The sequence below is a fragment of the Myxocyprinus asiaticus genome, chromosome 19 (assembly GCF_019703515.2).
Source record: "Myxocyprinus asiaticus isolate MX2 ecotype Aquarium Trade chromosome 19, UBuf_Myxa_2, whole genome shotgun sequence".
Taxonomy (NCBI): Eukaryota; Metazoa; Chordata; class Actinopteri; order Cypriniformes; family Catostomidae; genus Myxocyprinus; species Myxocyprinus asiaticus.
This window is the reverse complement of record NC_059362.1, coordinates 38,753,346-38,780,735: the sequence shown is the minus strand read 5'-3', so window position 1 is coordinate 38,780,735 and position 27,390 is coordinate 38,753,346. Positions and strand designations below refer to the sequence as shown.

Below are 27,390 nucleotides of genomic sequence, written 5' to 3'. Positions count from 1 at the left end.
TTAAGTCCTGCCTTGTGTGGGGGGAGCCTCAGGCAATACCTCTCAGGCACAATGCCCTCTTTCCATAATAATGCCACTGACCTTTCAAGAATACACTATTGTGTTTATAAATATTTGGAAGAAAAATGGCTTAGTGGAAACATTTGACAACATGAATGTCACTATCAAATGAAGGCATAAAAATAAAACATATTGTTAGATGTTTAAATAGAATTAGGAACATTTTGAAAGAAATCAGTGGAAATGGTAGCCTTAATATATGATGAGACCATATTACCCATCTCCCAAACTGTTAATGTTAATGTGGTTCAATACAATATTGACATAATTCATAATTTATTGAAATTCATTGTGTTGAAATTAATTGTAATAATGTTTTTTTTTAAAACATACTTTTTGTAAACTGTCTTATATCTTATATATACTGTATATACAGTTAAAGTCAGAAGTTTACATACACCTTAGCCATATACACTTAAACTCAGTTTTTCACAATTTCTGACATTTAATAGTAGAAAAAATTCTGTCTTAGGTCAGCTAGGATCACTACTTTATTTTAAGAATGTGAAATGTCAGAATAATAGTAGAGAGAATGATTTATTTCAGCTTTTATTTCTTTCATCACATTCCCAGTGGGTCAGAAGTTTACATACACTTTGTTAGTATTTGGTAGCACTGCCTTTAAATGTTTACCTTTGGTCATACATTTTGGGTAGCCTTCCACAAGTTTCTCACAATATTGGAATTTTGGCCTATTCCTCCTGACAGAACTGGTGTAACCAAGTCAGGTTTATAGGTCTCCTTGCTCGCACACACTTTTTCAGTTCTTCCCACAAATTTTCTATCAGATTGAGGTCAGGGCTTTGTGATGGCCACTCCAAAACCTTGACTTTGTTGTCCTTAAGCCATTTTGCCACAGCTTTGGAGGTATGCTTGGGGTCATTGACCATTTGGAAGACCCGTTTGCGACCAAGCTTTAACTTCCTGGCTGATGTCTTGATATGCTGCTTCAATATATACACATAATTTTCCATCCTCATGATTCCATCTATTTTGTGAAGTGCACCAGTCCCTCCTGCAGCAAAGCACCCCCACAACATGATGGTGCCACCCCCATGCTTCACTGTTGGGATGGTGTTCTTTGGCTTGCAAGCCTCATCCTTTTTCCTCCAAACATAACGATGGTCATTATGGCCAAACAGTTAAATTTTTGTTTCATTAGACCAGAAGACATTTCTCCAAAAAGTAAGATCTTTGTCCCCATGTGCACTTGCAAACTGTAGTCTGGCTTTTTTATGGTGGTTTTGGAGCAGTAGCTTCTTCCTTGCTGAGTAGGCTTTCAGGTTATGTCGATATAGAACTCGTATTACTGTGGATATAGATACTTGTCTACCTGTTTCCTCTAGCATCTTCACAAGGTCCTTTGCTGTTGTTCTGGGATTGATTTGCATTTTTCGCACCAAACTACGTTCATCTCTAGAAGACAGAATGCGTCTCCTTCCTGAGTGGTATGATGGCTGCGTGGTCCCATGGTGTTTATACTTGCGTACTATTATTTGTACAGATGAACATGGCACCTAGAGGCATTTGAAAATTTCTCCCAAGGATGAACAAGATTTGTGGAGGTCCACAATTTTTTTTCTGAGGTCTTGGTTGATTTCTTTTGATTTTCCCATGATGTCAAGCAAAAAATCACTGAGTTTCAAGATAGGCCTTAAAATACACCCACAGGTACACCTCCAATTCAGTACACCTCCAATCAGAAGCTAATTGGCTAATTGTCTAAAGGCTTGACATCATTTTATGGAATTTTCCAAGCTGTTTAAAGGCACAGCTAACTTTGTGTATGTAAACTTCTGACCCAATTGAATTGTGATATAGTCAATTAAAAATGAAACAATCTGTCTGTAAACAATTGTTGGAAAAATGACTTGTGTCATGCACAAAGTAGATGTTCTAAACGACTTGCCAAAACTATAGTTTGCTAATATTAATTCTGTGGAGTGGTTAAAAAATTAGTTTTAATTACTTCAGCCTAAGTGTACGTAAACTTCTGACTTCAACTGTATATATACACCGATGAGCCAAAACATTATGACCACCTGTGTAATATGCTGTTGTTCCTATACGTGCTGCCAAAACAGCACCGACCCGCCGAGGCATCGACTCTACAAGACCCCTGAAAGTGTCCTGTGGTATCTGGCACCAAGATATTAGCAGCAGGTCCTTCAAGTCCTGTAAGTTACAAGGGGGAGACGCCATGGATCACACTTGTTGGTCCAGCACATCCCACAGATGCTCAATCGGATTGAGATCTGGGGAATTTGGGAGCCAGGGCAACACCTTGAACTCTTCATCATGTTCCTCAAACCATTCCAGAACAAAGTGTGCAGTGTGGCAGGGCGCATTATCCTGCTGAAAGAGGCCACTGCCATCGGGGAATACCATTGCCATGAAGGGATGTACCTGGTCTGCAACGATGTTTAGGTAGGTGGCACGTGTAAAATTGACATCCACTTGAATGGCCGGACCAAGGGTTTCCCAGCAGAACATTGCCCAGAGCATCACAATCCCTTTTCCAGTTTACCGTCATCCCACAGTGCATCATGTGCCATCACTTCCCCAGGTAAATGCCACACACGTACACGGCCATCCACGTGATGTAAAAGAAAATGGGACTCATTGGACCAGGCAACCTACTTCCACTGCTCCAAGGTCCAGTTCTGATGCTTGCGTGCCCATTTTTTGTGCTTTCAATGGTGGATATGGGTCATCATGGGCTCTCTGACTGGTCTGCGGCTACACAGCCCCATACGTAGCAGGGTATGATGCACTGTGTGTTGTGACACATTCCTCCCGTAAATATCATTAAAAGTTTCGGTGACATGTGCCACAGTAGATCTTCTGTCGGTTCAGACCAGACGGGATAACCTTTATTGCCCTTGCACATCGATAAGCCTTGGGCACCCAACACCCTGTCGCCAGTTAGTGGTTTGTCCCTCCTCGGACCACTGTTGGAAGGTACTCACCACTGCTGACCAGGAGTACCCTACAAGCCTTGCTGTTTCAGAGATGCTCTGACCCAGTCGTCTGGCCATAACAATTTTTCTCTTGTCAAAGTCACTCAGGTCTTTACTCCTGCCCATTTCTCCTGCATTCAACACGTTGACTATGAGAACTGATTGTTCGCTTACCATTTAATCTACCCAGACCTTGACATGTGGCCTTGTTAGGAGATGATCAACATTATTCACTTCACCTGTGAGTGGTCATAATGTTTTGGCTCATCAGTGTATATACAGTACTATGCAAAGGTTTTAGGCACTTGTGAAACAATTTGCATAGTGAGGATGTCTTCAAAAATAATGCCATACATTGTTTTCATTTATAAATAAATGTCAAAAAACGTTAACATAAAAATCTTTATTTGGTGTGACCACCTTTGCCTTCAAAACAGCATCAATTCTCCAAGGTACACCTGGACACACCTGAAAATGGTGAAACCTTTTCTTGATTGTTGGCTGATAAGATGTTCCAAGCTTCTTGGAGAATTCGCCACAGTTCTTCTATCTATTTAGGCTGTCTCAATTGCTTCTGTCTCTTCATGTAATCCTAGATGTAATCCCATCTGTTGCAGGGCTCCCTGTTTCTTCTATTCTATTCTATTCTATTCTATTCTATTCTATTCTGTTTGCAAAAGGAATGTTTGTAAGTCTCAAATTTACACACTAAAGTTGAAAATATACTGTAAATAACCATATTAAGACAAATGTTTTTGTGAAATCTTATTTGCCTAAACCTTTTGCACAATATGTATATATGTGGAATTCATTAATAGTGACAAAATGTCTAAGTTTAGTAGGATAGTTTGGTTTTATCAAATTTTGGGGTAGCCAATATGATAAAATAATAATAATCCCATATATTATTATAAGTACAATAACAATAGTAAATAACAATAATTATAATATGAGTATTATTATTATGTATCAATTATATTATTATTATTATTTTATTTTGTTTTTAATAATAATAATAATAATAATATGTACGTATTTGTTCCATTTTTATGATTTTTATTTAGTAATAATAATAATAAATAATAATCATTTTAATATAAAATGATTATTATTATTATTTTATTTTAATTATATTATTGCATTATTTGACTATAATAATATTTATAATTATAATTATTTTATATAATAATAATAATAATAATAATAATAATAATAATTTTTATTATTATTATGTTTTCCATGAAAAATATGCACAATCATTGTTTGAAGGATGAAATAAATCTGTCAAATGCTAAATACAAAAACAAAACAAAACAAAGAAAAAAAAAAAGAAATGATCTCTGGAGGAAATAGAGCGAACGCTCTGCCCTCCTCCGACATGTGATGACGGACAGACTGTATCACCTAAGCGATGGCTTGAAGTCACTCTCATCAGCAACAAAGCAAAGCCACAGCAGCGGCACTGACGTAAACCATCCACCACATCACCGGAACCATAAGGACCTGGATCGAGACCGTATCGTCTCCTCTTGAAGGACATACAGGATGGAAATCTAGCGTTGGAGAAAGACTGGGATCGTGCGTCCTGATGATGCTCGGACTCCAATTCATGCCAACATTTGCAATGCGTTTTAAATGGAGACTTATGACAAGAGATGCTGCAGGGTGCCGCATGATGATGATAGGATAGAGTAGAGCTTATAGTGGTCGTATTTTTGATGTTTTCGGTGTGGAATGGGATAACTGAATGGATTTTGTGGTCGATTTAATGAACAAACGTCACCAGATTGATCATATACACACACGCGCGATGTCAGCCAGCTTAAGCCATACATACAATTGATGGGTGAATGTATGTGAATTATGTTGCAGTAATAACTCACAATACAGGTACAAGTCACAAGGACTTATTTAACAGTGTCATAGCTTATACTCAGGACCATCTCCAAAGTCAGGTTTTGATTTGAAAGCACTGCAGTGTGAGGGCTCTTTATGGTTGGCATTTTTCATTATCAATTATAATATACATAGAACATAGTACAGGACAGGACAGTATATATAGCCTTGATCCAGTGAAGGACAATGACTCATTTACAAGCAGGCCTCTCTCCAGAAACCCTGGAGAAAGCCAAGGTGGAGCTAAAGGAGAACCCCGACACTTTGCACCAGGACATCCAGGAGGTGAGGGACATGATCATCACCCGTCCAGACATTGGCTTTCTCAGGACAGACGACGCATTCATCCTGCGCTTTCTCAGAGCACGGAAATTTAACCATTTCGAGGCCTTCCGCCTCCTGGCCCAGTACTTTGAGTATCGCCAACAGAACCTGGATATGTTCAAGAACTTGAAAGCCACCGATCCGGGCATTAAACAGGCTCTGAAGGATGGATTTCCCGGGGTTCTGTCGAATTTGGATAGATACGGGAGGAAGATACTGGTTCTATTCGCAGCGAACTGGGATCAGAGCAGGTGAGGTGCTATTGGAATTTGGCTAATTGTGCGCAATGACGCGCAGTCTCGGTGCTGTCTATTTTAGCACCACTCATCATTCACTTCTCTAGAGCATGACGTGTACCCATTATGGATGTGTTAAATTAAAGTTAAATGTAGGTCTTTACCTTACAGTGTCCATGTTACACATATTTTACAGCCTGCTTTAGTGATGGTGTAGCTTAGTGGTTAAAGATCTAAGCTGGTAACCAAAAACTATTCCCATTGTGTCCTTGAGTAAAGCACTTCATCCCTAGTTAGTCTACTCGATGGAAACTTTACATGCAATAAGAATACTGTAAATGGCTTTGGATAAAAGTGTCTGCTAAACAACTAATTAGAATTAGGAGTAGTAATAATGATAAGTTGCTCTATAGTGCTTGCATTATATTGGTAAGTGTATTGCTGTGTGCATAGGCCAAAGAAGAAAATATTATATACTGAATGTCAAAATATGATTTATGAGCCTAACAGGTGTTTTATACCTTATACTTATGTTTACGTCATATGTTTGGTCAGCTGTTATGATATTCCCATGCTGTAGCCGACATCACCCTTCCCTATTGTACCATCTGTTAATTTAAATGTGTTTAAATGATGCATCTTTAATGGTGTACAATGCTTAGTGGAAAACTGAGGTGACAAAATAATTCATGGTATAAAACTTTTTTTTCTCTCAACTCAAACTCATAAATGGGTTAAAAAAGGTAAAGTTTAACATTAGCTTAACAAACAGGGTTATGTTACTAAAATGCAACATTGCATTTCATTTCATTTTAGCTGTAGCTTAAACACAAATGTGTCTTTTATGTTTTACTTTTAAAAAAAGATAAGAAAGTGTCTTTCTAAAACAATACATAAAAGATGGGCCACAAACCAACTTACATATTCACTTTAAGATGATGAATACACAAACACAACGAAATATTTTTGGTTTATTTTACTAAAACATAATAATTTATTTCATTTAATTTTAGCTATAGCTCTAACAAAAAAGTGTCTTACATTTTTACTTTTAACAAAGAGGAGAAAATGTGTTTCTAAAACAATGGATATTGGCTATGAAGCAAACTCATTCAGATTTTCACTTTTATGTTACTAAAACACAATAATGTCTTTTGTTTAATTTTAGTTGTCTTTAACACTTGTATATTTAAATTAGTTAATTTTTACTTTTAACAAAGTGGGGAAATGTGTTTCCAAAACAAAAAGGTGAATGTTGTGAAACTAACTCTGTTAATTTAAAGATAATGAACAAATGGTTTAACAAAGATAAAGTCTAACATTACATTATGTAATCAGAGTTGTTACTGAAACACAGTAATATATTTCATGTGATTTTAGATGTAGCTTTAACACAAATAGTCTTACATTTGTATTTTTAACAAAAGAGAAGAAAATGTGTTTTTAAACAATAGGTATTAGGTTGTCAAACACATCTCTAACATTGTCACTTTAAAGATGATACACAAAAGGTCTAACAAAAATAAAGTTTATCATTCCAGTGCATTACCAAACAAGGCTGTGTTACTGCAACACATAGAATGCTAGCTGTATCTTTAATACAAAAGTTTGTTACATTTTTTATTTTAACTATGAGAAAAAAAATGTGTTTCTAAAACAAAGACTTCTGTTATGCAGCAAAACTCACATCTGATTTAAATATGAACATATATTTTAACAAAAATAAAGTTTAGAGTTTCGTTATTTTAACAGAGTTATGTTACCAAAACACGATAAAGCATTTCATGTAATTTTAGATGTAGCTTTAACACAAATTGTCAAGCATTTCTACTTTTAACAAAGAGAATAAAATGTGTTTTTTTAAACAAAAGGTATTAAGTTGTCAAGCACATCACTAACATAGACATTTTAAAGATGATACACAAAAAGGTTTAACATAAAATGTGTTTAACATTTTTATTTCAACAAACACTATTTTTAATCATATATCATACATTAGATTTCAAATGTATCTTTAGCACAAAGAATCTTACATTTTTCTGATCAAAGTCATTTCTCAAGAGCTTCCAAGCGATAATGAGTTCTTACGGGCACTCAGAGACCTGGGGTGGGAGGGGTTTCAGGTAATGCACATACCCCCTGTTCACACCTTGATCAGATCAAACAGGGTCTTGTGTGATCCTGTTCAGGAAAACAAGATGGTGCGATGAGTTTCCTGGCCTTTTGTGATTTCCTTTCACTGAAAAACATGGTGACAACCAAACATGTGATAAAAGGAAGAGAAAAGTGTTTATTGTGTTTTTCCCCTCTTTTTTTTTCTTCAAAGCAAAATGTTATTTAACTGTTTTAAAACATTCTTCATTGGTTTTCTCTGGTATATGTTTCTGTTAACATCTGTATTTTATTACTCATCATGACTCTGTATTTGATACATGCATGTCTTTAATGAGCTGGTGTGTAAAATGTACATCAGCAAGAGAGGTGCAATAACAGATTTGCAACATCTTTAACAAATAGACTAAAATAGGTCACTAAAGTAGAAAGTATTTTCACGTTTAGTTTGTAAAAACTGAGAGTTGAATAATCAAAAATCTCCAAATATCTCAAGTTTCAAAGGGGTACTTTACCCGAAATTTTTATATTGATTTCTGAAATCAATAGTTAAAATTCTAATTTTTTTTTTTTATAGTATACTGTACACAGTTATCATAAAATCCCATGTAAATTCAAGTGTGAGCATAACAAAGAAATGGGATGCTAGCATACTGGAAAACAATAAAATGACTTCTGTTACGCACACATAAGGCATTCTAACACTAATTCTCACCCTGAAACTATACATTCATGGTACTGTTAAGTCAGAGGGGTGTCAAACACAAATGCACAGGCTGAGTCTACTTTGACACCCATATTTTTGGTATTAACTTACTCATTCTATCTATCTGAACATAAGTGTAAAATCTAAGTATTTAAATATTACTTACATTGCAGTTCAGTTCTGGGGTTTAATGGTACGTGACATGTGACTACAGAATGTTGCATATGAATAAAAATGGTAAAATAACGAAACTTCATGGTTGAGGTTTTTTTTTTTTTTTTTTTTTCTGTGATGAGTTTCTCTCTTATTTTTTGCTATTGTGTGGACATAATATCTCTTCTTTTACATTTGTCATCAGTGTTTACACACAAATCTGGACACAGGCCCTACAATTCAGAATTAAATGACAGAAAGCTTAGTCAGATGTTTTATCACTTTGATTTTCTATATAGCCACAGCTTGATGTTATTTCTTCTTTTCAGAAAGTTCACTTTGACAAAGTTCTTCAGTCACTTAACGTGGTATCGATTTGCAAGAAAATGGCTGAGGTATGTACATTGCATTGAACCACTAAACATAATTTACTTTTACACATCTAAAGCGCAAGGAATAGTGAAATACATGCAGCTAGCTACAAATAGTGTGTCAGTACAGTGCTTGTTTGTTTGTGCATGTGTGCAGTTAGTAAGGTGTTTGTATAGTGTGTGTTGATAATCCAATTCAACCATTACACACAACAGGATGCTTTTAAAATTACTTGTAAAATAACACGTCTTGAGGGTCTTCAGGGAAAAAAACTTTTGTTGAATTACATCCAACATGAGACGTTTAAACAGTCTAGTTGTCAAAACTGTTGGTTTACACATGTCATGAATTTCAAAATATTACTTTAGGATTTTAAAAACTGTATAAACTATTATAAAATAATGCAATAGAAGAGTGATGTAAACCCATTGATAATAACATTTTTAATTTTACGATATTACATTATCCTTATTCAATAAACTTGCTTAGGCATACTGAAATGAAATGTAGTTTGTGGCTATGATTTGCCATGTGAAAGGATGTACCAGACCGACAGAATGACATATCTGTAAACTGAAAGCAGTTTGGAGACCAGAATGATTTTGATCACCACTGCAACTCTCGAAAGATCGTCTCTCATTCTCACTAGATACTGCTTTTTTGGGGAATGTCCAGTTTGTCCTGACTTGTGCATCCTGTAGAGGATGTAAAACACAATGGTGGTCTTTAGAACAGTAATGCAATAAATCAGTGAACAGACATTTAAGACCCACATACTACTGTAAAAAATGTTTTTGTCAGGTAACCTAAAACTGTACATCAGGATATACCAACAAAAGCCATTTTTAAGGGTTAGATCAAGTAGACATAGATCCTTAAGGTAGCGACTGTAGGTTACCACTATTTACATGTGTTGGTGGTAGGCACATTTCATGACATCTCAATAATTAACACTATCAAGTTTCTGTTTAGTTGTTACAAAATTTAAAGATTATGACTGTATATACAACCTTGTGCTATTTATTGTAGTAAATATGCATAATTGTGATTGAGCTAATTGTGGTATGCAATATCTATACCAAAACTTCCCTGATACATTATAAACTCTAATACACTTGGATGGCCGATACAGGAGGGTGATCATTTCAAGTGATAGTGCAACATTATTATTATTATTTTGTATTATTTTTTACAACAACATTACATTGCAGTGTTGGTTCTGTTAATCAAGTTTTGTACTTTGCAAATCAGTGGTAGATAAAATGTTAATAATTGAGGTAAAACATTACATAATATTTTAGGACATCTACAAACTCAAGAATTTTTATTTTCATGCTTTCAAGCTGTCATCAGCATGTCATCAAGCATGTAATCAACTAAATGTTCACAAACAAAACATTCATGATAGGATGGTAACACATACAGTATATCTGTTAAATAAGCACACAAACATAATATGTAAATAATTTTAACATCGTCACTACATTCAAGAGTATTTTCTGAAAGTTAAAAAGACTGACTCTCCCCTGTCAATACACATAAGGGTTATTTTAGATCATTCAGATGTTAAATTATAAATGATCTTAACAGTTTGGTTTAACGATTTGGTTATTTCACATCTGACACAATGTCTCTGTAGATGTTTAGCCAGTAACATTATTCTATACAAAATTCCCCATGGCAGAGTCACATTTTGCTGACTGATGGACAGTCTTTCCATTTATCTACAGCATCATAAATGATCAGGTCACAGCTTTCATCCATCAGAGTCTGTATGGTAACATCAGTTTAATAGAAAATGCACTCTTCTTTACGCAGCTTGTACAAAATATCCAAGACAGCTGTCTGTATCATCTATAGATCAGGTGATAAACCAAACACTTTCAAAGCTTGGGCTAGAATATGATTAAGATATGGTTTCAATACTATATCAATTAGTTCTTCGAAGTTTGAAAAGAAAGAAATACTCATCATCAGCCTCATAAAAACAGATGTGATCCATATGATATGGTTGGTCATCCTTTCACATGGCAAATCATAGCCACAAACTACATTTCATTTCAGTATGCCTAAGCAAGTTTTTTAATAAGGATCATGTACTATCGTAAAAGTTTAAATTTTATTATCAATATTTTGACATCAGTCTTCTATTGCATTATTTTATAACAGTTTATACAGTTCGTAAAATCCTAAAGTAATATTTTGAAATTCATGGCATGTGTAAACCAACAGTTTTGACAACTAGACTGTTTAAACGTCTCATGTTGGATGTAATTTCCCTGAAGACCCTAAAGACTTGTTGTTTTACAAATATTTGTTAAAAAGTGTCCTGTTGTGTGTAATGGTTGTATTAGATTATTAACACATACATCATACAAACACCTTACTAACTGCACACATGCACAAACAAACAAGCACTGTACTGACACACTATTTGTAGCTAGCTGCATGTATTTCACTATTCCTTGCGCTTTAGATGTGTAAAAGTAAATTATGTTTTGTGGTTCAATGCAATGTACATACCTCAGCCATTTTCTTACAAATCGATACCACGTTAAGTGACTGAAGAACTTTGTCAAAGTGAACTTTCTGAAAAGAAGAAATAACATCAAGCTGTGGCTACATAGAAAATCAAAGTGATAAAACATCTGACTAAGCTTTCTGTCATTTAATTCTGAATTATAGGGCCTGTGTCCAGATTTGTGTGTAAACACTGATGACAAATGTAAAAGAAGAGATATTATGTCCACACAATAACAAAAAATAAGAGATAAACTCATCGTAAAAAAAAATAAAAAAAACCCTCAACCGTGAAGTTTCGTTATTTTACAATTTTTATTCATATGCAACATTCTGTAGTCATAGGTCACATACCATTAAACCCCAGAACTGAACTGCGATGTAAGTAATATTTAAATACTTAGATTTTACACTTATGTTCAGATAGATAGACAATACTAAGGAGCAGTTGACCTGGATGTTTGTTGGCTAATAAATAGATAAATCTGGTACTATGGCAACAAATTTTATTCCAGGTTTGTTGAAACATTTATTGTGGTTCAGTCAACATACATCAAAGTTAATGTTCCTTTATAGAAAGACTAATCGCTGTGAATTTCATATTATAATGATACTTACCTTTAAAATGTGTGTGTGTCAAAACTGACAGCTTTGTCAACTAGAAACAACCACAACATTTAAACAAACAACTATTTACAATTGAGAATAACTCTACAAACAAAAATCCATTTGTAGCAATAGAAGAACTTTTGTGAGTAAATGCAGTCCTGTAAACATGTTATTTAATCAGTTATTGGTAGAAGTTTAGTTGTTTTCTTGAAATAAAAATCAGTAAAGCTAATATCCTGTAGTTATGATTAGTTGGCATCACAACAGTACACATTTCTTGTTTTACATGTGCAAGTTTCCGAGTGTGGGGTTTCATCCAGGAATGAGTAAGTTAATACCAAAATTATGGGTGTCAAAGTAAACTCAGCCTGTGCATTTGTGTTTGACACCCCTCTGACTTAACAGTACCATGAATGTATAGTTTCGGGGTGAGAATTAGTGTTAGAATGCCTTATGTGTGCGTAACAGAAGTCATTTTATTGTTTTCCAGTATGCTAGCATCCCATTTCTTTGTTATTCTCATACTTGAATTTACATGGGATTTTATGATAACTGTGTACAGTATACCATAAAAAACTTTGAATTTTAACTATTGATTTTGCAAGTGATTACAAAAATCATTCTGTTCTTTAAAGTAATTGTATTTAATTGTTATCCTTTTTACGGAGGGTAATACTTCTTTAGCCACATATCTCTGCCTTCATGGATCATGACATTACATGGAGCACTTGATGGACAAAAAGAAAAAGTTTTTGTCTTTTACCTTTGCTTGTGTTCTCTAAATTAAAAATAGTCAGTAAATTTACAATATACAGTGCATCCGGGAAGTATTCATGGTGCTTCACTAAATCCACATTTTGTTGTGTTACAGCCTTATTCCAAAATGGATTACATTCATTATTTTCCTCAAAATTCTACAAACAATACCCCATAATGACAACATGAAAGAAGTTTGTTTGAAATCTTTGCAAATGTATTAAAATTGAAAAAAAAAAAAAAAAAAAAAAAAAATCACATGTACATAAGTATTCACAGCCTTTGCTCAATACTTTGTTGAAGCACCTTTGGCACCAATTACAGCCTCATGTCTTTGAGTATGATGCTACAAGCTTGGCACACCTATTTTTGGCCAGTTTCTCCCATTCTTCTTTGCAGGACCTCTCAAGCTCCATCATGTTGGATGGGGAACGTCGGTGCTCAGCCATTTTCAGATCTCTCCAGAGATGTTCAATCGGGTTCAAGTCTGGGCTCTGGCTAGGCCACTCAAGGACATTCACAGAGTTGTCCCAGAGCCACTCCTTTGTTATCTTGGCTGTGTGCTTAGGGTCGTTGTCCTGTTGGAAGATGAACCTTTGCCCCAGTAAGAGGTCCAGAGCGCTCTGGAGCAGGTTTTCATAAAAGGATGTCTCTGTACATTGCTGCATTCATCTTTCCCTCGATCCTGACTAGTCTCCCAGTTCCTGCCGCTGAAAAACATCCCCACAGCATGATGCTGCCACCACCATGCTTCACTGTAGGGATGGTATTGGCCAGGTGATGAGCAGTGCCTGGTTTCCTCCAGGCATGACGCTTGCCATTCAGGCCAAAGAGTTCAATCTTTGTTTCTCATGGTCTGAGAGTCCTTCAGGTGCCTTTTGGCAAACTCCAGGTGGGCTGTCATGTGCCTTTTACTGAGGAGTGGCTTCCGTCTGGCCACTCTACCATACAGGCCTGATTGGTGGAGTGCTGCAGAGATGGTTGTTCTTCTGGAAGGTTCTCCTCTCTCCACAGAGAAACGCTGGAGCTCTGTCAGAGTGACCATCGGGTTCTTGGTCACCTCCCTGACTAAGGCACTTCTCCCCCGATCGCTCAGTTTGGCCGGGCAGCCAGCTCTAGGAAGAGTCCTGGTGGTTCCAAACTTCTTCCATTTAGGGATGATGGAGGCCACTGTGCTCAATGGGACCTTCAATGCTGCAGACATTTTTCTGTACCCTTCCCCAGATCTGTGCCTCGATACAATCCTGTCTCGGAGGTCTACAGACAATTCCTTGAACTTCATGGCTTGGTTTGTACTCTGACATGCACTGTTAACTGTGGGACCTTATATAGACAGGTGTGTGCCTTTCCAAATCATGTCCAGTCAACTGAATTTACCACAGGTGGACTCCAATCAAGTTGTAGAAACGTCTCAAGGATGATCAGTGGAAACAGGATGCATCTGAGCTCAATTTTGAGTGTCATGGCAAAGGCTGTGAATACTTATGTATGTGATTTTTTTTTGTTTTTGTTTTTTTTAATAAATTTGCAAAGATTTCATACAAACTTCTTTCACTTTGTCATTATGGGGTATTGTTTGTAGAATTTTGAGGAAAATAATGAATTGAATCCATTTGGGAATAAGGCTATAACATAACAAAATGTGGAAAAAGTGAAGCACTGTGAATACTTTCCGGATGCACTGTATGTAACATACACAGCAGAGCCTACACATGTCACATTAATATTATTCTGAATTATATCTCTGTTATTTGTAATATGACTAGCATTTGCAACACTTCCTGATAACTAAATCAGTGTTATCACATTACTACTGTACTAAAACTGTTTTAATTAATGTTTCAGTGTGTAAAATGGATTTCCCCAGTTTTATGAATTGGTAATGGGGAATGTACAGCTTTAATAAGATTGAAATGGTTATCATTTCAGTGACTCAACTGTTTTACATTCACACATGTTTGGTTCAAAATTGTGTTTAAGTTCAACATTTCAGGTAAAGTACCCCTTTGAAACTTTCCTAAACACTCCTAGCTTCCTTTCATTCATAAGTTTAATTGTACCACCATGTGAACCATCACAGGCTTCAAAGGAGATTTTATTCTGCAAACAAATGGGCTCCTCCAGACACAGTGGCCGTTTCACATAAAACTGTCTTTGGAGATATTTGATTATTCAACTCTCAGTTTTTACAAACTAAACGTGAAAATACTTTCTACTTTAGAGACCTATTTTAGTCTATTTGTTAAAGATGTTGCAAATCTGTTATTGCACCTCTCTTGCTGATGTAAATTTTACACACCAGCTCATTAAAGACATGCATGTATCAAATACAGAGTCATGATGAGTAATAAAATACAGATGTTAACAGAAACATATACCAGAGAAAACCAATGAAGAATGTTTTAAAACAGTTAAATAACATTTTGCTTTGAAGAAAAAAAAAGAGGGGAAAAACACAATAAACACTTTTCTCTTCCTTTTATCACATGTTTGGTTGTCACCATGTTTTTCAGTGAAAGGAAATCACAAAAGGCCAGGAAACTCATCGCACCATCTTGTTTTCCTGAACAGGATCACACAAGACCCTGTTTGATCTGATCAAGGTGTGAACAGGGGGTATGTGCATTACCTGAAACCCCTCCCACCCCAGGTCTCTGAGTGCCCGTAAGAACTCATTATCGCTTGGAAGCTCTTGAGAAATGACTTTGATCAGAAAAATGTAAGATTCTTTGTGCTAAAGATACATTTGAAATCTAATGTATGATATATGATTAAAAATAGTGTTTGTTGAAATAAAAATGTTAAACACATTTTATGTTAAACCTTTTTGTGTATCATCTTTAAAGTGTCTATGTTAGTGATGTGCTTGACAACTTAATACCTTTTGTTTAAAAAACACATTTTATTCTCTTTGTTAAATGTAAAAATGCAGATCAATTTGTGTTAAAGCTACATCTAAAATCACATGAAATATATTACTGTGTTTTAGTAACAACTCTGATTACATAATGTAATGTTAGACTTTATCTTTGTTAAACCATTTGTTCATTATCTTTAAAAGTGAAAATCTGAATGAGTTTGCTTCATAGCCAATATCCATTGTTTTAGAAACACATTTTATCCTCTTTGTTAAAAGTAAAAATGTAAGACACTTTTTTTTTTTGTTAGAGCTATAGCTAAAATTAAATGAAATAAATTATTATGCTTTAGTAAAATAAACCAAACATTATTGTTGTGTTTGTGTATTCATCATCTTAAAGTGAATATGTAAGTTGGTTTGTGGCCCATCTTGTATGTATTGTTTTAGAAAGACACTTTCTTATCTTTTTTAAAAGTAAAACATGTAAGACACATTTGTGTTAAAGCTACAGCTAAAATTAAATGAAACATAACCGTTTGTTAAGCTAATGTTAAACTTTGCCTTTGTTAACCCATTTTTGAGTTTGAGTTGAGAGAAAAAAAGTTTTATACCATGAATTATTTTGTCACCTCAGTTTTCCACTAAGCATTGTACACCATTAAAGATGCATCATTTAAACACATTTAAATTAACAGATGGTACAATAGGGAAGGGTGATGTCGGCTACAGCGTGGGAATATCATAACAGCTGACCAAACATATGACGTAAACATAGCCTGTACAACAGCGGGAGGGAGGAAGCGGAGATCAAAGGTATGAAACACCTGTTAGGGTCATAAATTATATTTTGACATTCGACATATAATATTTTCTTCTGTCCAACATAAACACTATTGTGTATGATCTTAAATGTGACCTAAAGAATCATTATGATTCACCCTTTGAAAACCTCTACGAACCTGACTTTCTACGAATCTGAGATTATACCCCAAATTCAAGAAGCGTTGAACCTCAGTAAAATACTCTATATTGCCCCAAATAGTATTACAGTTCAAGTCACATTTAAAAATGTATGAATGTTTTTGCATTAAATAACCAATTTTCAAACCAAGTGACATTTATTAGAGACAGGTAAAACTTTTCAAGCAGAACATTTCACAGAAAGAAAATGACTGGGTTTTAAATGATAAATCAATAGAAATACTGTACAGTCAAAAAGTATTTGGACTTTCTGTTTGTCAGTCTATACTTACTGTAACCTCCTGAGACCCGAGCGTGACTAGTAGCACCTAATAAACACGCAAAAGAAATTGTAGTTTTTAAATTTCAAGAAAAAATAGATTTCCTAAATTTGATGGCAACATATGTGGACAGTGGGACTAAGTTGTGTAATTTAAAATAATACCAAGCTATGGAAATGTTTTTGAGATGTTACAGACATTACATCAGAAATTAGCATAATTAATTCTGATTCAAAGTAATGACAGCATCGTACGGGGTCAAACAAGGTTAATGTGATGAACTACACCTGTAGTTACTCTGCTAGGACACCTGTGTGAACTTTAGGAAAACTGACTTCATACATCCTCTAAAATATGACTTTGACCAAGTAATTGCAAAAGTGATTGCTCAGAAAAGTGAAGTTAGTTCTAAAAAAAGCTCTAGCATTATTTGTTTGCAGATAACACTTGATTTGATATTTTAAATCCAATGCAATGGCATTCATAATTTTGTGTGTCTTAAGTGTTCAAATAACTTTAAGGCCCACTGTACCAAATGTATGCATTACGCTCACTCTTTAAAAATTATATCATGTTAGTGCGTTAGTGTGCATTTCATTTATATAATGTTTTGTGAGAAGCATGGTGATTCAACCATCTTCATGCCTTTAACTGTCAGAGTTCAGTCTCCGCTCTTTAGGCCTGTGAGTGCACAATGCTTAGATCAAACGTCCTTTGAATCCACTCCAGTCGCACCATTGCCTCGGATGGCAGGGCTCTTGGCATCCTCTCACTGGAACAATATCTCAAAAGCACAAGGATCAAGCCAAGTGCCGTATTTGCTAGATTTATTCAAGCATTAAATGAAAAGTACTTTAGCTTTCTATCCAAACTTCAACAAATAACAAATTTGTTTCCCAAAATAACATCTTTCTTTAACTGGTGGTGTAGAATGACATGTGTAGAGGTAATCAGCATTAATCAGCCTATTAGGTAACTGTTGTATGAGAAGACACTTTTTTTGCCTGCTTGATTTAAAGGGATAGTTCACCCAAAGTAAAAATTCTGTTATCATTTATTTGCCTTCATGTTGTCACAAACCTGAATGTTAGCCTCAGTCACCATTTACTTTCATTGTTAAAAAAAAATAAACAAGATGCAATGAGAGTGAATGGTGACATTCTGACTAACTTCTTTTGTGTTCCATGGAAGATAGAAAGTCATACAGGTTTGGAACAACAAGAGGGTGAGTAAATGATGACAGAATTTCCATTTTTGAATACACTATCCCTTCAGTGGTTGTTTGGAAACCTCCCTAAAGGCCTATGCTTATCTGCAGGTACACTTTTGTGGATATTCTGCGAGCTATCTTACTTTCTCTGGAGGCAATGATAGAAGACCCTGAGCTACAAGTTAACGGATTTGTCTTGATCATTGACTGGAGTAACTTCACTTTCAAGCAAGCTTCCAAGCTAACTCCAAGCATGTTGAGATTGGCTATTGAGGGCCTGCAGGTAACACAACTATCTGTTTCTAATCTATTTGTTCTGTTTTTATAGAATAATTAAGGATTTTACAATGCATTCTTCAAATCTGCACCTTCATTCATCTTCAAACTATTCTCAACTTATCACTTACGGCCAGGCTTCAGTTGATATTACTGGAAGCTATGCATTCAGTTGTATTACTAACATTTGGATATTAAACAAAGGAACACAGTATATGCAATGTTTATGAAGCCTATATCTGGGTTTCAACAATAATCAAAACTGCATTTGTGCCATTGAGCAGGTACAGAAATTCCTCTCACATCAAACATTTGCTATTCTCTTTGTGAGTTACGTGAATGGCAGCTGACCCAATGATCTAATGCAAGGAAACACAGTCTGCATGAAAATTAAGAATGAATTATGCTTAATCTACTCAAATAAGGTGTCATTTATTGTTTTAATTAAGGAGACACAGTGACTGCTTTGACTGAACCTCAAACAATCCATATCTTTGGCTAAATGCGCAAAAGGAGTCAATGCAGCGATCGATCATGTGGCATCACAGAAATTAACTGGTTTTATTAATGACATTTTTTTTTAAAAGGAATATTTCACTTTAAATTTATATATTTTGAAGATTGTACAGGTCACTCTTTTCCATGCAATTAAAATGAATGGGGACTGGAGCTTTCACGCTTCATAAAGGACACAAAAGCACCATTAAAGTGGTCCATGTGACTATATCTGCTATATTCCATGTCTTCTGAAGCCAAATGATAGCTTTATGTGAGGAACAGACCAAAATTTAAGTCATATCAAGATGAATAAGTGTAAACGATGACAGAAGTTTTATTTTTGGGTGAACTATTCCTTTATTAAGACTGAATCAACCTGGCTACATTAGGTAACAGCAAGAAGATCAGGTTAGAGGTAGAATTAGTTCAATTTTACAGTGTATGTAATAGTATAGTGCTGTTATTAGTATGTTATTGTTTGTTAAATGTGGAAGTAATATTTGAAACTAAGCATTTAGCAGTTTATTGGAATGCTAGATTTTTCAAGTCTTTTCATTCCTTTTCAACCTAAAATAGGAGAAGCACATTCTGGACATTTATAACTACTGGGACAGCACTATCACAGATAACTTGGCAGCAATAAGCCATTGTGTTGTAAAATGGTCTCTGTCCATTTAACACAAACAAATCTGCGCATAGATATAGTTCATTTTCAGAAGCAGCCTCTTGAAACCTCTCATTTAGACATCGCTTCTTTGTGGAGAGCATGGGTCTGATATGACATGTAGGCAGTTTCTTTAGAGAGGCCTGTTGACTGAATATTAATGTAGGTCCATGATGAGCCTATTCCACATTCCAGTGCCTCTTCAGACAGATTAGCCGGTGAATAATTTATCACTGCCATTAGCATTTTGCATCCAGAATGTGCTATTCCAGTCATGTGACGCTATGTGAAGGTTGGCCACTTAAAGGCGAGCTCCGCTTAAACTTTGCTACAATTATCCTTTTAAGCAATATTAACAGGTGAGAACTGTAATAGTTTTGTTTGTTAAACTGTGTTGGGAGGGCAGGATGTCAAAAAATGTCTAAGTTGTCGGCCTGTGGGGACATTAAAAAGCACTTACGTTCTCACGTGTCGGACGCCTCGCAGGATCAGGATGACGGAGGTCCAGTTGATGGTGGCAGCAAACTTCGTGAAGTAGGTCAGGATATCTCGAACATTTATGCAGCGCTGACGAAAATCTCGACTGACTTGGAGGGCCTCACAGAAATATGTCGAGCAATCACATCTATGGAGGTGAAACTTTCCACCCTGATCACTAGGACGATGTTGAAAAATGGGTTGAGTTTCTGGAGTCGGCCAAAAGAGGGCTACAGGCTAACCCGCCTGCTGCCAAGGCTGATGTGGAAAGCGTGTGGGAAAAACTAGAGGATATGGAAAATCAGAGCTGGCAAAATAATGTTCGTTTCATTAGAATCCCGAGGGAAAAGAAGGTCAAGATATGGTGAAGTTTTTGGACGGGCTTATTCCGAATTTGATCGACACAGTGGACCGCCGCACCCACAGAGTTTTCGGTCAGCTTCCCGGGGCAGGTGACAGACCCCGATCTATCCTGGCAAGATTCTTGTGGTCGGCTGACAGAGATTTTGTTCTACAAGCAGAGAGTAATAAAGGCAAGTTGTGCTGGCAGGACCACAACATCATGGTTTTTCCAGACTTTGCTAGATCGACTCAAGCAAAGCGTGACATTTTTCAAAGAGTGTAAAAAATTGCTTCACCAACAGAAGGTGGGTTTCGCACTGCTTTTTCCTGCTAAGCTGAGAATTTACTCCAAGGTTGGTCGCAAGACTTTTACATGCCCACGACAAGCTATGGCCTTCATTAAATCAATGGTGTGAGTGGGTAATTTTGCCTGCACTCGGTCAACAATACAGACTACACATTGTGCATTTTACTGATGCAGCCTTAGAGGGTATTTTATTCTGTTGGCTGGCCACTGACTCTTGCTCTACTCTTTTTTTTTCTCTTTCTCTCTTTATTGACTTATTGTTGAGTTAATTTGTTCATTTTGTGGGTTCGATGTGATTATTTACTGGGGCTTATTTTATGTAATACATTTTTGTGCAATTTAATGGCACAGTTTATATATATATATATAAAATAAAAAATAAAAAACAAGGAGAAAAAAACAAAAACACCGGCAATCCGGTTGCAAAAGTATTGCAGACAATCTCATGAGCGTGCATGGACCATTGGATATCCGGGGGATGGATGCCAGTTGGGACTATTGTGTGCGGGGTTGAAGCACATTTTTTTTTCCTGTTCTGGGGGTTGTTTAGGATTTGATTGTTACATCAATGTTGGAAAGTGGTCTACATAATTTTGCCTTGGGTACACAATTTATCACAATTTATGTCAATATGTCACACTTTAATATAGGTTAAATGTTTCTCTCCATGTGGAATGTTAATGGGCTGGGGCGCCCTATAAAAAGAAGGAAGGTGTATCTTTCCTTAAGCGTAAAAAATATGATATAGTGTTCCTTCAAGAAACGCACCTTTCTTCACAGGAAGCTGAAAAACTTGGTAGGGCATGGGGTGGGCATGTGTTTTGCAGTGCTGGTTCGAGTAAGAGCAGGGGAGTCACATTGATAAGTAAGCATTTACAATTAAAATGTCTGAAACAGATCAAAGATAATTTAGGAAGATTCATTATTGTTTTGGCTGAAATACAGGGGCAAAACCTTATTTTGGCTAATATTTATGCACCCAATGCTGATTATCAAAACTTTGTATAGATCCAGAGGGGAAGCTACAAGCCGCTGGGATCCTTCATGATATGGTTTTGGGTGAAGACTTCAATCTTTTCAATCCAGTCCTTGATCATAATAATGCAAAAGTGTGTAGACCCTTTAGAGCAACGTTGACACTTCAGAGAATGTGTAAAAATCTTGGTCTTACAGACATTTGGAGACTTCTGAATCCATCTAAAAGAGACTACACCTTTTTTTTCATCAGTTCATAAGATTTACTCTAGAATAGATTTTTTTCTTATATTTAAGTCACTTATTCCATCTACCACTGACTGCTCAATTGGGGACATTTTAGTTTCAGATCATGCTTTGGTGTGTTTAGAGATGTTGCCGCATATAGAGAAAAATAAAATCATATAGATGGCGCTTCAATACATCCCTTCTACAAGACCCTGAATTTCAACAAATGTTAAAGACAGAAGTCAATGTTTATGTAGAAATCAACTGGTCCTCAGTGTCCTCTGCAGGCGTTGCATGGGAGGCGCTTAAGGCAGTTCTTAGGAGCGGATCATACAATATGCCTCATTTATTAAAAAGATTAAAGCACAAGAATTCATAGAATTGGAAAAGAGTATTAAAATTGCGGAAACAGAGCTGAAGCGCCGAATGTCATCCAGTGGTCTTAGAGAGTTGACCCAGCTAAAATATAGGTACAATACTATTCTGTCACAGAAGTTTGAGCTTTGGTTATTCAGGGCAAGACAGACATATTATGAGTCGGGGAACAAAGAAGTTTTTTTTCCACCATTCCTTCAGTGAATTCTTCTGGAGGCAATATATTTACTTCTGCCACAGATATTAATAAAGCTTTTAAAGAATTCTTCAGAATTTTGATCTTTATAGCTCTACAACTTCGTCGAGCCATTAGAACTTCCTTAATTGATGAGTGATCAAAAAAAAAAAAACACTTTCTTGACTCAGATATTACTTTGGAGGAGCTTGTAGAGGTATTTAAAATCTTGCCAACAGGTAAGGCACTGGGGCCAGGTGGTTTAGCCGCAGAATTTTCTAGATCTTATGTCACAGAACTGGCTCCACTTATGTTAGAAGTTTACACAGAGTCATTAAAGAAAGGTGAACTACCGCCAACCATGACACAAGCCCTGATCAGTCTCATTCTTAATAAAGATAAGGACCCAAATTAATGTAAATGTTATCGTCCAATTTCCCTGATCCAGTTAGATGTAAAAATATTGTCTAACATTCTGGCTAACTGATTAAGTAGAGTAATTACATCTATTATACATATAGATCAAGTGGGGTTTATTCATGGTTGTAGTTCTTCCTATAATATTAGAAGTTTTATAAATATTATGTGGTCAGTAGCGAATGATCAGAACCCGATTGCTGCCATCTCACTTGACACTGAGAAGGCGTTTGATAAGGTGGAATGGGACTATCTTTTTAAGATTTTGGAAATGTATGGGTTTGAGAATACTTTTATTGGGTGGATTAAGTTACTTTATAAACAACCGTTAGCAGCAGTGCAAACTAATGGATTCATTTCAGATTATTTTTCTCTTGGTAGGGGAACCCGGCAAGGCTGCCCTCTCCCCTTTATTGTTCTGTCTTGCCCTGGAAACATTAGCAGCTGCAATAAGGAAAAAGGATGATTTTCCTAGTGTTGTAGCAGGAGGTGTGGTGCATAAACTTCTACTCTACGCAGATGATATATTATTATTTGTCTCCGACCCTAGCAGATCTATGCCTAGCCTCCATAAAATTATTAATTCCTTCTCCAAATTTTCAGGATACAGGGTGAATTGGTCTAAATCGGAAGCTCTTGCTCTGACAGCATATTTCCCTGCCATGGCTTTCCAACCTGGCACCTTTCAATGGCCCATGCAAGGCATTAAGTATTTAGACATTTTATTTCCAGCAAATTTGAGAGATTTCGTAATTTTGACCCATTAACGAAAAGGTTCTCGTGCGATGTTGATATTTGGGCTTCACTACATTTGTCTATGGCTGGGAAGGTCAATGTTATAAAAATGAATTGTATCCCAAAATTCAATTATCTACTACAGTCTCTCCCCTTATAAGTTCCTCTTCCTTATTTTAAACAGTTTGAGAGAATATCTAAGTCCTTTATTTGGAATGGTAAACGACCTCGTTTGCATTTTAGTAAGTTACATAGACCAATTGACAAAGGAGGTTTAGGCCTCCCCAAAATTTTGTTTTATTACTATGCTTTTAATCTTAGACACTTGGCCCATTGGACTCTTCCACCTGAGAGAGCCCCTCCCTGGTACTACATTGAACAAGCAGTCCTTGCCCTAATCTTGCCATTGCATAGTCTTGCTATCAAACAACCTGGAGAAGTAAAAATGCATCCCATTATTTCACACTTACCGTACATTCAGAATGGACAAAGGTTTCCCATTTGTTCAGTTTTGATATTTACCTAAACGTTTTCTCAAGCACATGGCTGAACCTCAAATTGTGTATTTACAAGTCCCCCTTTTACTGGAAAGAATGGATTGAGATGGGTGTTGATACACTTGGCGACCTTTATGAAAACACAGCAATTTGGGATTTCTAGGTCTTAATTTTTCAGGTATTTACAGTTGCACCATTTACTTTGTTCTATGTTTGGTGGCAGTAAACAGCCCCCTAAAGCTGCAGACACCCTCATTATGTTGCTCACAGCCTTTGGAAAGGGGCATGAAGCTTCAGTGTATTATTCCTTGTTGATTCAGTCTTGGTGATGGGGCCTTAACGGCTCTTAAGAAATTATGAGTAAGAGATTTGAACTTGGTATTGGAGAATGGGGAGTGGGAAAGTATTTAAAAAAAATATTAAAACTATGTCTAGGGATGCAAGGATACACCTTATTCAGTTTAAGATTTTGCATCGTTTCTACTGGACTCCCTCTAGAATGTTTAGGCTTGGTTTAAAAGACACATCTACTGTACTTGCTGGCAATGTCAGTTGGAGGATGGAAACATGCCCATGCTCTGTGGTTCTGTGCTAAGATTCAAGAATTCTAGGCAAGAGTCCTGAATTTTATCTGTGAGGTTTTAGATACTCAAATTTAATTTTGCCCCAGACTAGATATATTGGGTGATGGGGCGGTCATTAAACTAGGTGACAAATATACAAAAAGCTGGATCCAAACTAGCATGATGATTGACAGACAAATAATTCTTAGAGGATGGAAGTCAGTTGGATGCGTTTGGCATGGGCGCCTGCAGGATTTCATCTAAGGGTACGCACAGAAATCTGCCCAATAAAACCTTATATCTAGTACGGGGACATACTTCCCTGGGAGAATTTTGTTGTTGTTGTAAAAACAACACCAAAGCATTCAATTCTGGTGACTTTGAGAGAAGCATTTTTTTTTCCTCTTGTATGAGTAGCGTTCTTGTAACTATTGACTAAAAGCATTTCTTCCAGTAACCGTTCAGAACAAATGCGTTCTCGTGCTAAAAAAAAAACGCACCACAACGAATAGAGGAAAACGCAGGTGTCTCAAGATGCATTTTTATCAATTTAAGTTTTTTTTTAATTGTCAAGGCATATATATATATATATATATATATATATATATATATCGTTTGTTTGTTTATATGTGTGCATTATGTAATTTAGGCTTTTACCACAGGGTTGTTTGTTGAGGGACAGGGTGGGGAAATGGGGGTTAAAAGTTTAATGTTTTTTTATATGTGAATCAATAAAAAGTGGTAATAACAGAATGTGCTATTCACATTGAGCGGGGCATTGCTTTTGAAGCCATTTGGAAGGGAAAACTATAGCGTATATTGAGGCAAAACAGCTACAGCTCATTAGTTACAGCTAAAAAAAAGGCCAATCTGCATTGTGTAAATATTTACATATGTAAATGGTGACTACTTCAATCGGCATGTATCTTGCTTCTAATAGTTTTTTAAAAATTATAATTTTCTACCACAGTGTGTGACTTCTAAGACAAACAAATGCATTTTGGGTGTTGACATGAAATTTCAAGCAGGTTCAGCAGTGTCCTCTGGTGTGACATGCTATATTTAAACAAAACCTGCAAAAAGTGGTAACCTTAAATTAACTTAATGATCTTGATCTAACCCTTAAAAATCCATAAAACCCAGTTAATTTTGTTACAACAAGAAGCACATTTTCTAGATTCCTTGACAAAACATTTTTATTTTCAGTGTATTTTAACCTGCTAATTAAGGACACATTTGTGTGTTTATTTACAATTACTATGCATTTAAACTCTGAAATTATAAATTAATCTCGAACAATAACTCATTTGAAATCTCTAAGATTCAAGTATTTTCAAATTATTTTATAGTTCTTATTCATGCGGTATTATGACCTCATATTACTCGAGAGATCATGAAATATTTGTATTTTTTAAAAAATTATTTGTCATGCTAAAGAACTATTGAAGACAACAAGGTGAAAAAAATACTATTTACGTCAATTTTTACTTGATCTAAACCATGAAAATTACTTTCAGTGGATGACCTATTTAACCCTTATGAATTACTTTTTGTTGGTGTAACTTAATGTAGTTGGGCTGATTATTTTAAATAATAGTCAGATATTTTAAATAATATTTTTGACTTAAATAAAACCAATTAATATAGATGTCAACACATTTAGCACATTTTTAGGTTTTTTCTTTTGGTAACACTTTTCAATAAGATTTTGTTAGCATTAGTTAATGCATTAGGTATCATGAACCAGGCACGTGCCCTGAGCTTTGAGACTGAGCAAGCATCATAGATTTTTAATACACATTATTAAATGCCGTGCCCAAAACATATACAATAGAAGTGAGTGTAATGTTGCGGAAATGTTATTGACGTAAATTGTTGCCTTAGAACCCACCAGTCAATGGAAACAATGTCACAGTGGAAAACTTCAGCACAAAATTGTTTTAAATTCAGGACAGTAATATTGCTCATATCACAATTTAAAGGTTGTCATATATTGAGTCGAGCATGTTTATGTCCATTAAATCATAGAATGAACCATAGTGCCAGAAGAGCTTGTTTTGACATACAACAAAAAGAAAAGATTGCCAGTTACTAGTTTCATCATAGGCATCACACGTCACTCTTCCCACAGTTCAGAACCACTTGAATGGACAGCAGCAATTAACTAATCTGACCACCAAAGACAACAATCTTAACCTGAATGCACAAGGCAAATGTAACGTAAACACGGCAGTCTACATACCATAATATTTTTTTTTAAACAGACACTGCGCCCTAACGTTTGAACTATAAGGACAGGATTGCAAGATCACCACTTCATAGCCTCAGACTAACCAGAAACAATGACCTAGTATCTATGACCTAGTATCAAAAACACAGATTTTGAATAAATATATTAACTTACCTTTACTGGAACACAAAATCCATGCGTCTCTCCTTGCGAATGAACATCTCCATCACTTTTTTGTAAAAGTCGCCTGCTTGTTGAAGTTTTGATAGCTTCTCTTTCTCGATTCCACTGAAATCAACTTTGCAAAATCTGCGTAGGTCGTCGATGCTAACACTATATCCGTTTTAGCGTTTAATGACGCATTAGTTACTTGAACTTGATCGTGTTGACGTGAAACAAAAATCAGATAGTGTGACTAAAGGAAGGAGCATTCTGATTGGCTTACTCATTTTGGTAAGCATGCTTACCTTGGCCATTTGTAGTAGCGGGCGTGAACGTACAGTGTTGAATGAAAGGGTGGTAAACAATGCATTGAATCAGAGAAAGCATAACATAAAATGCTTATAACTGATTGTGGCGCCAAAGCGAATAAATGAATAACTGTCTGTGCTGCTCA

At 35.9% G+C, this 27,390-nt stretch overlaps 1 protein-coding gene across 1 annotated transcript in view; it reads left to right on the top strand.

Moving 5' to 3' along the window:
• The first annotated feature begins 4,483 nt into the window (after window positions 1-4,483).
• LOC127410085 (clavesin-2) overlaps window positions 4,484-27,390 on the top strand; it is a 42,987-nt gene continuing 20,080 nt past the window's right edge. The window contains exons 1-2 of the mRNA XM_051645139.1: window positions 4,484-5,491; window positions 18,124-18,298. Of these exons, the coding sequence (XP_051501099.1) occupies window positions 5,103-5,491; window positions 18,124-18,298 (564 nt within the window). The 5' untranslated portion in view covers window positions 4,484-5,102. The remainder of the gene's footprint in view (window positions 5,492-18,123; window positions 18,299-27,390) is intronic.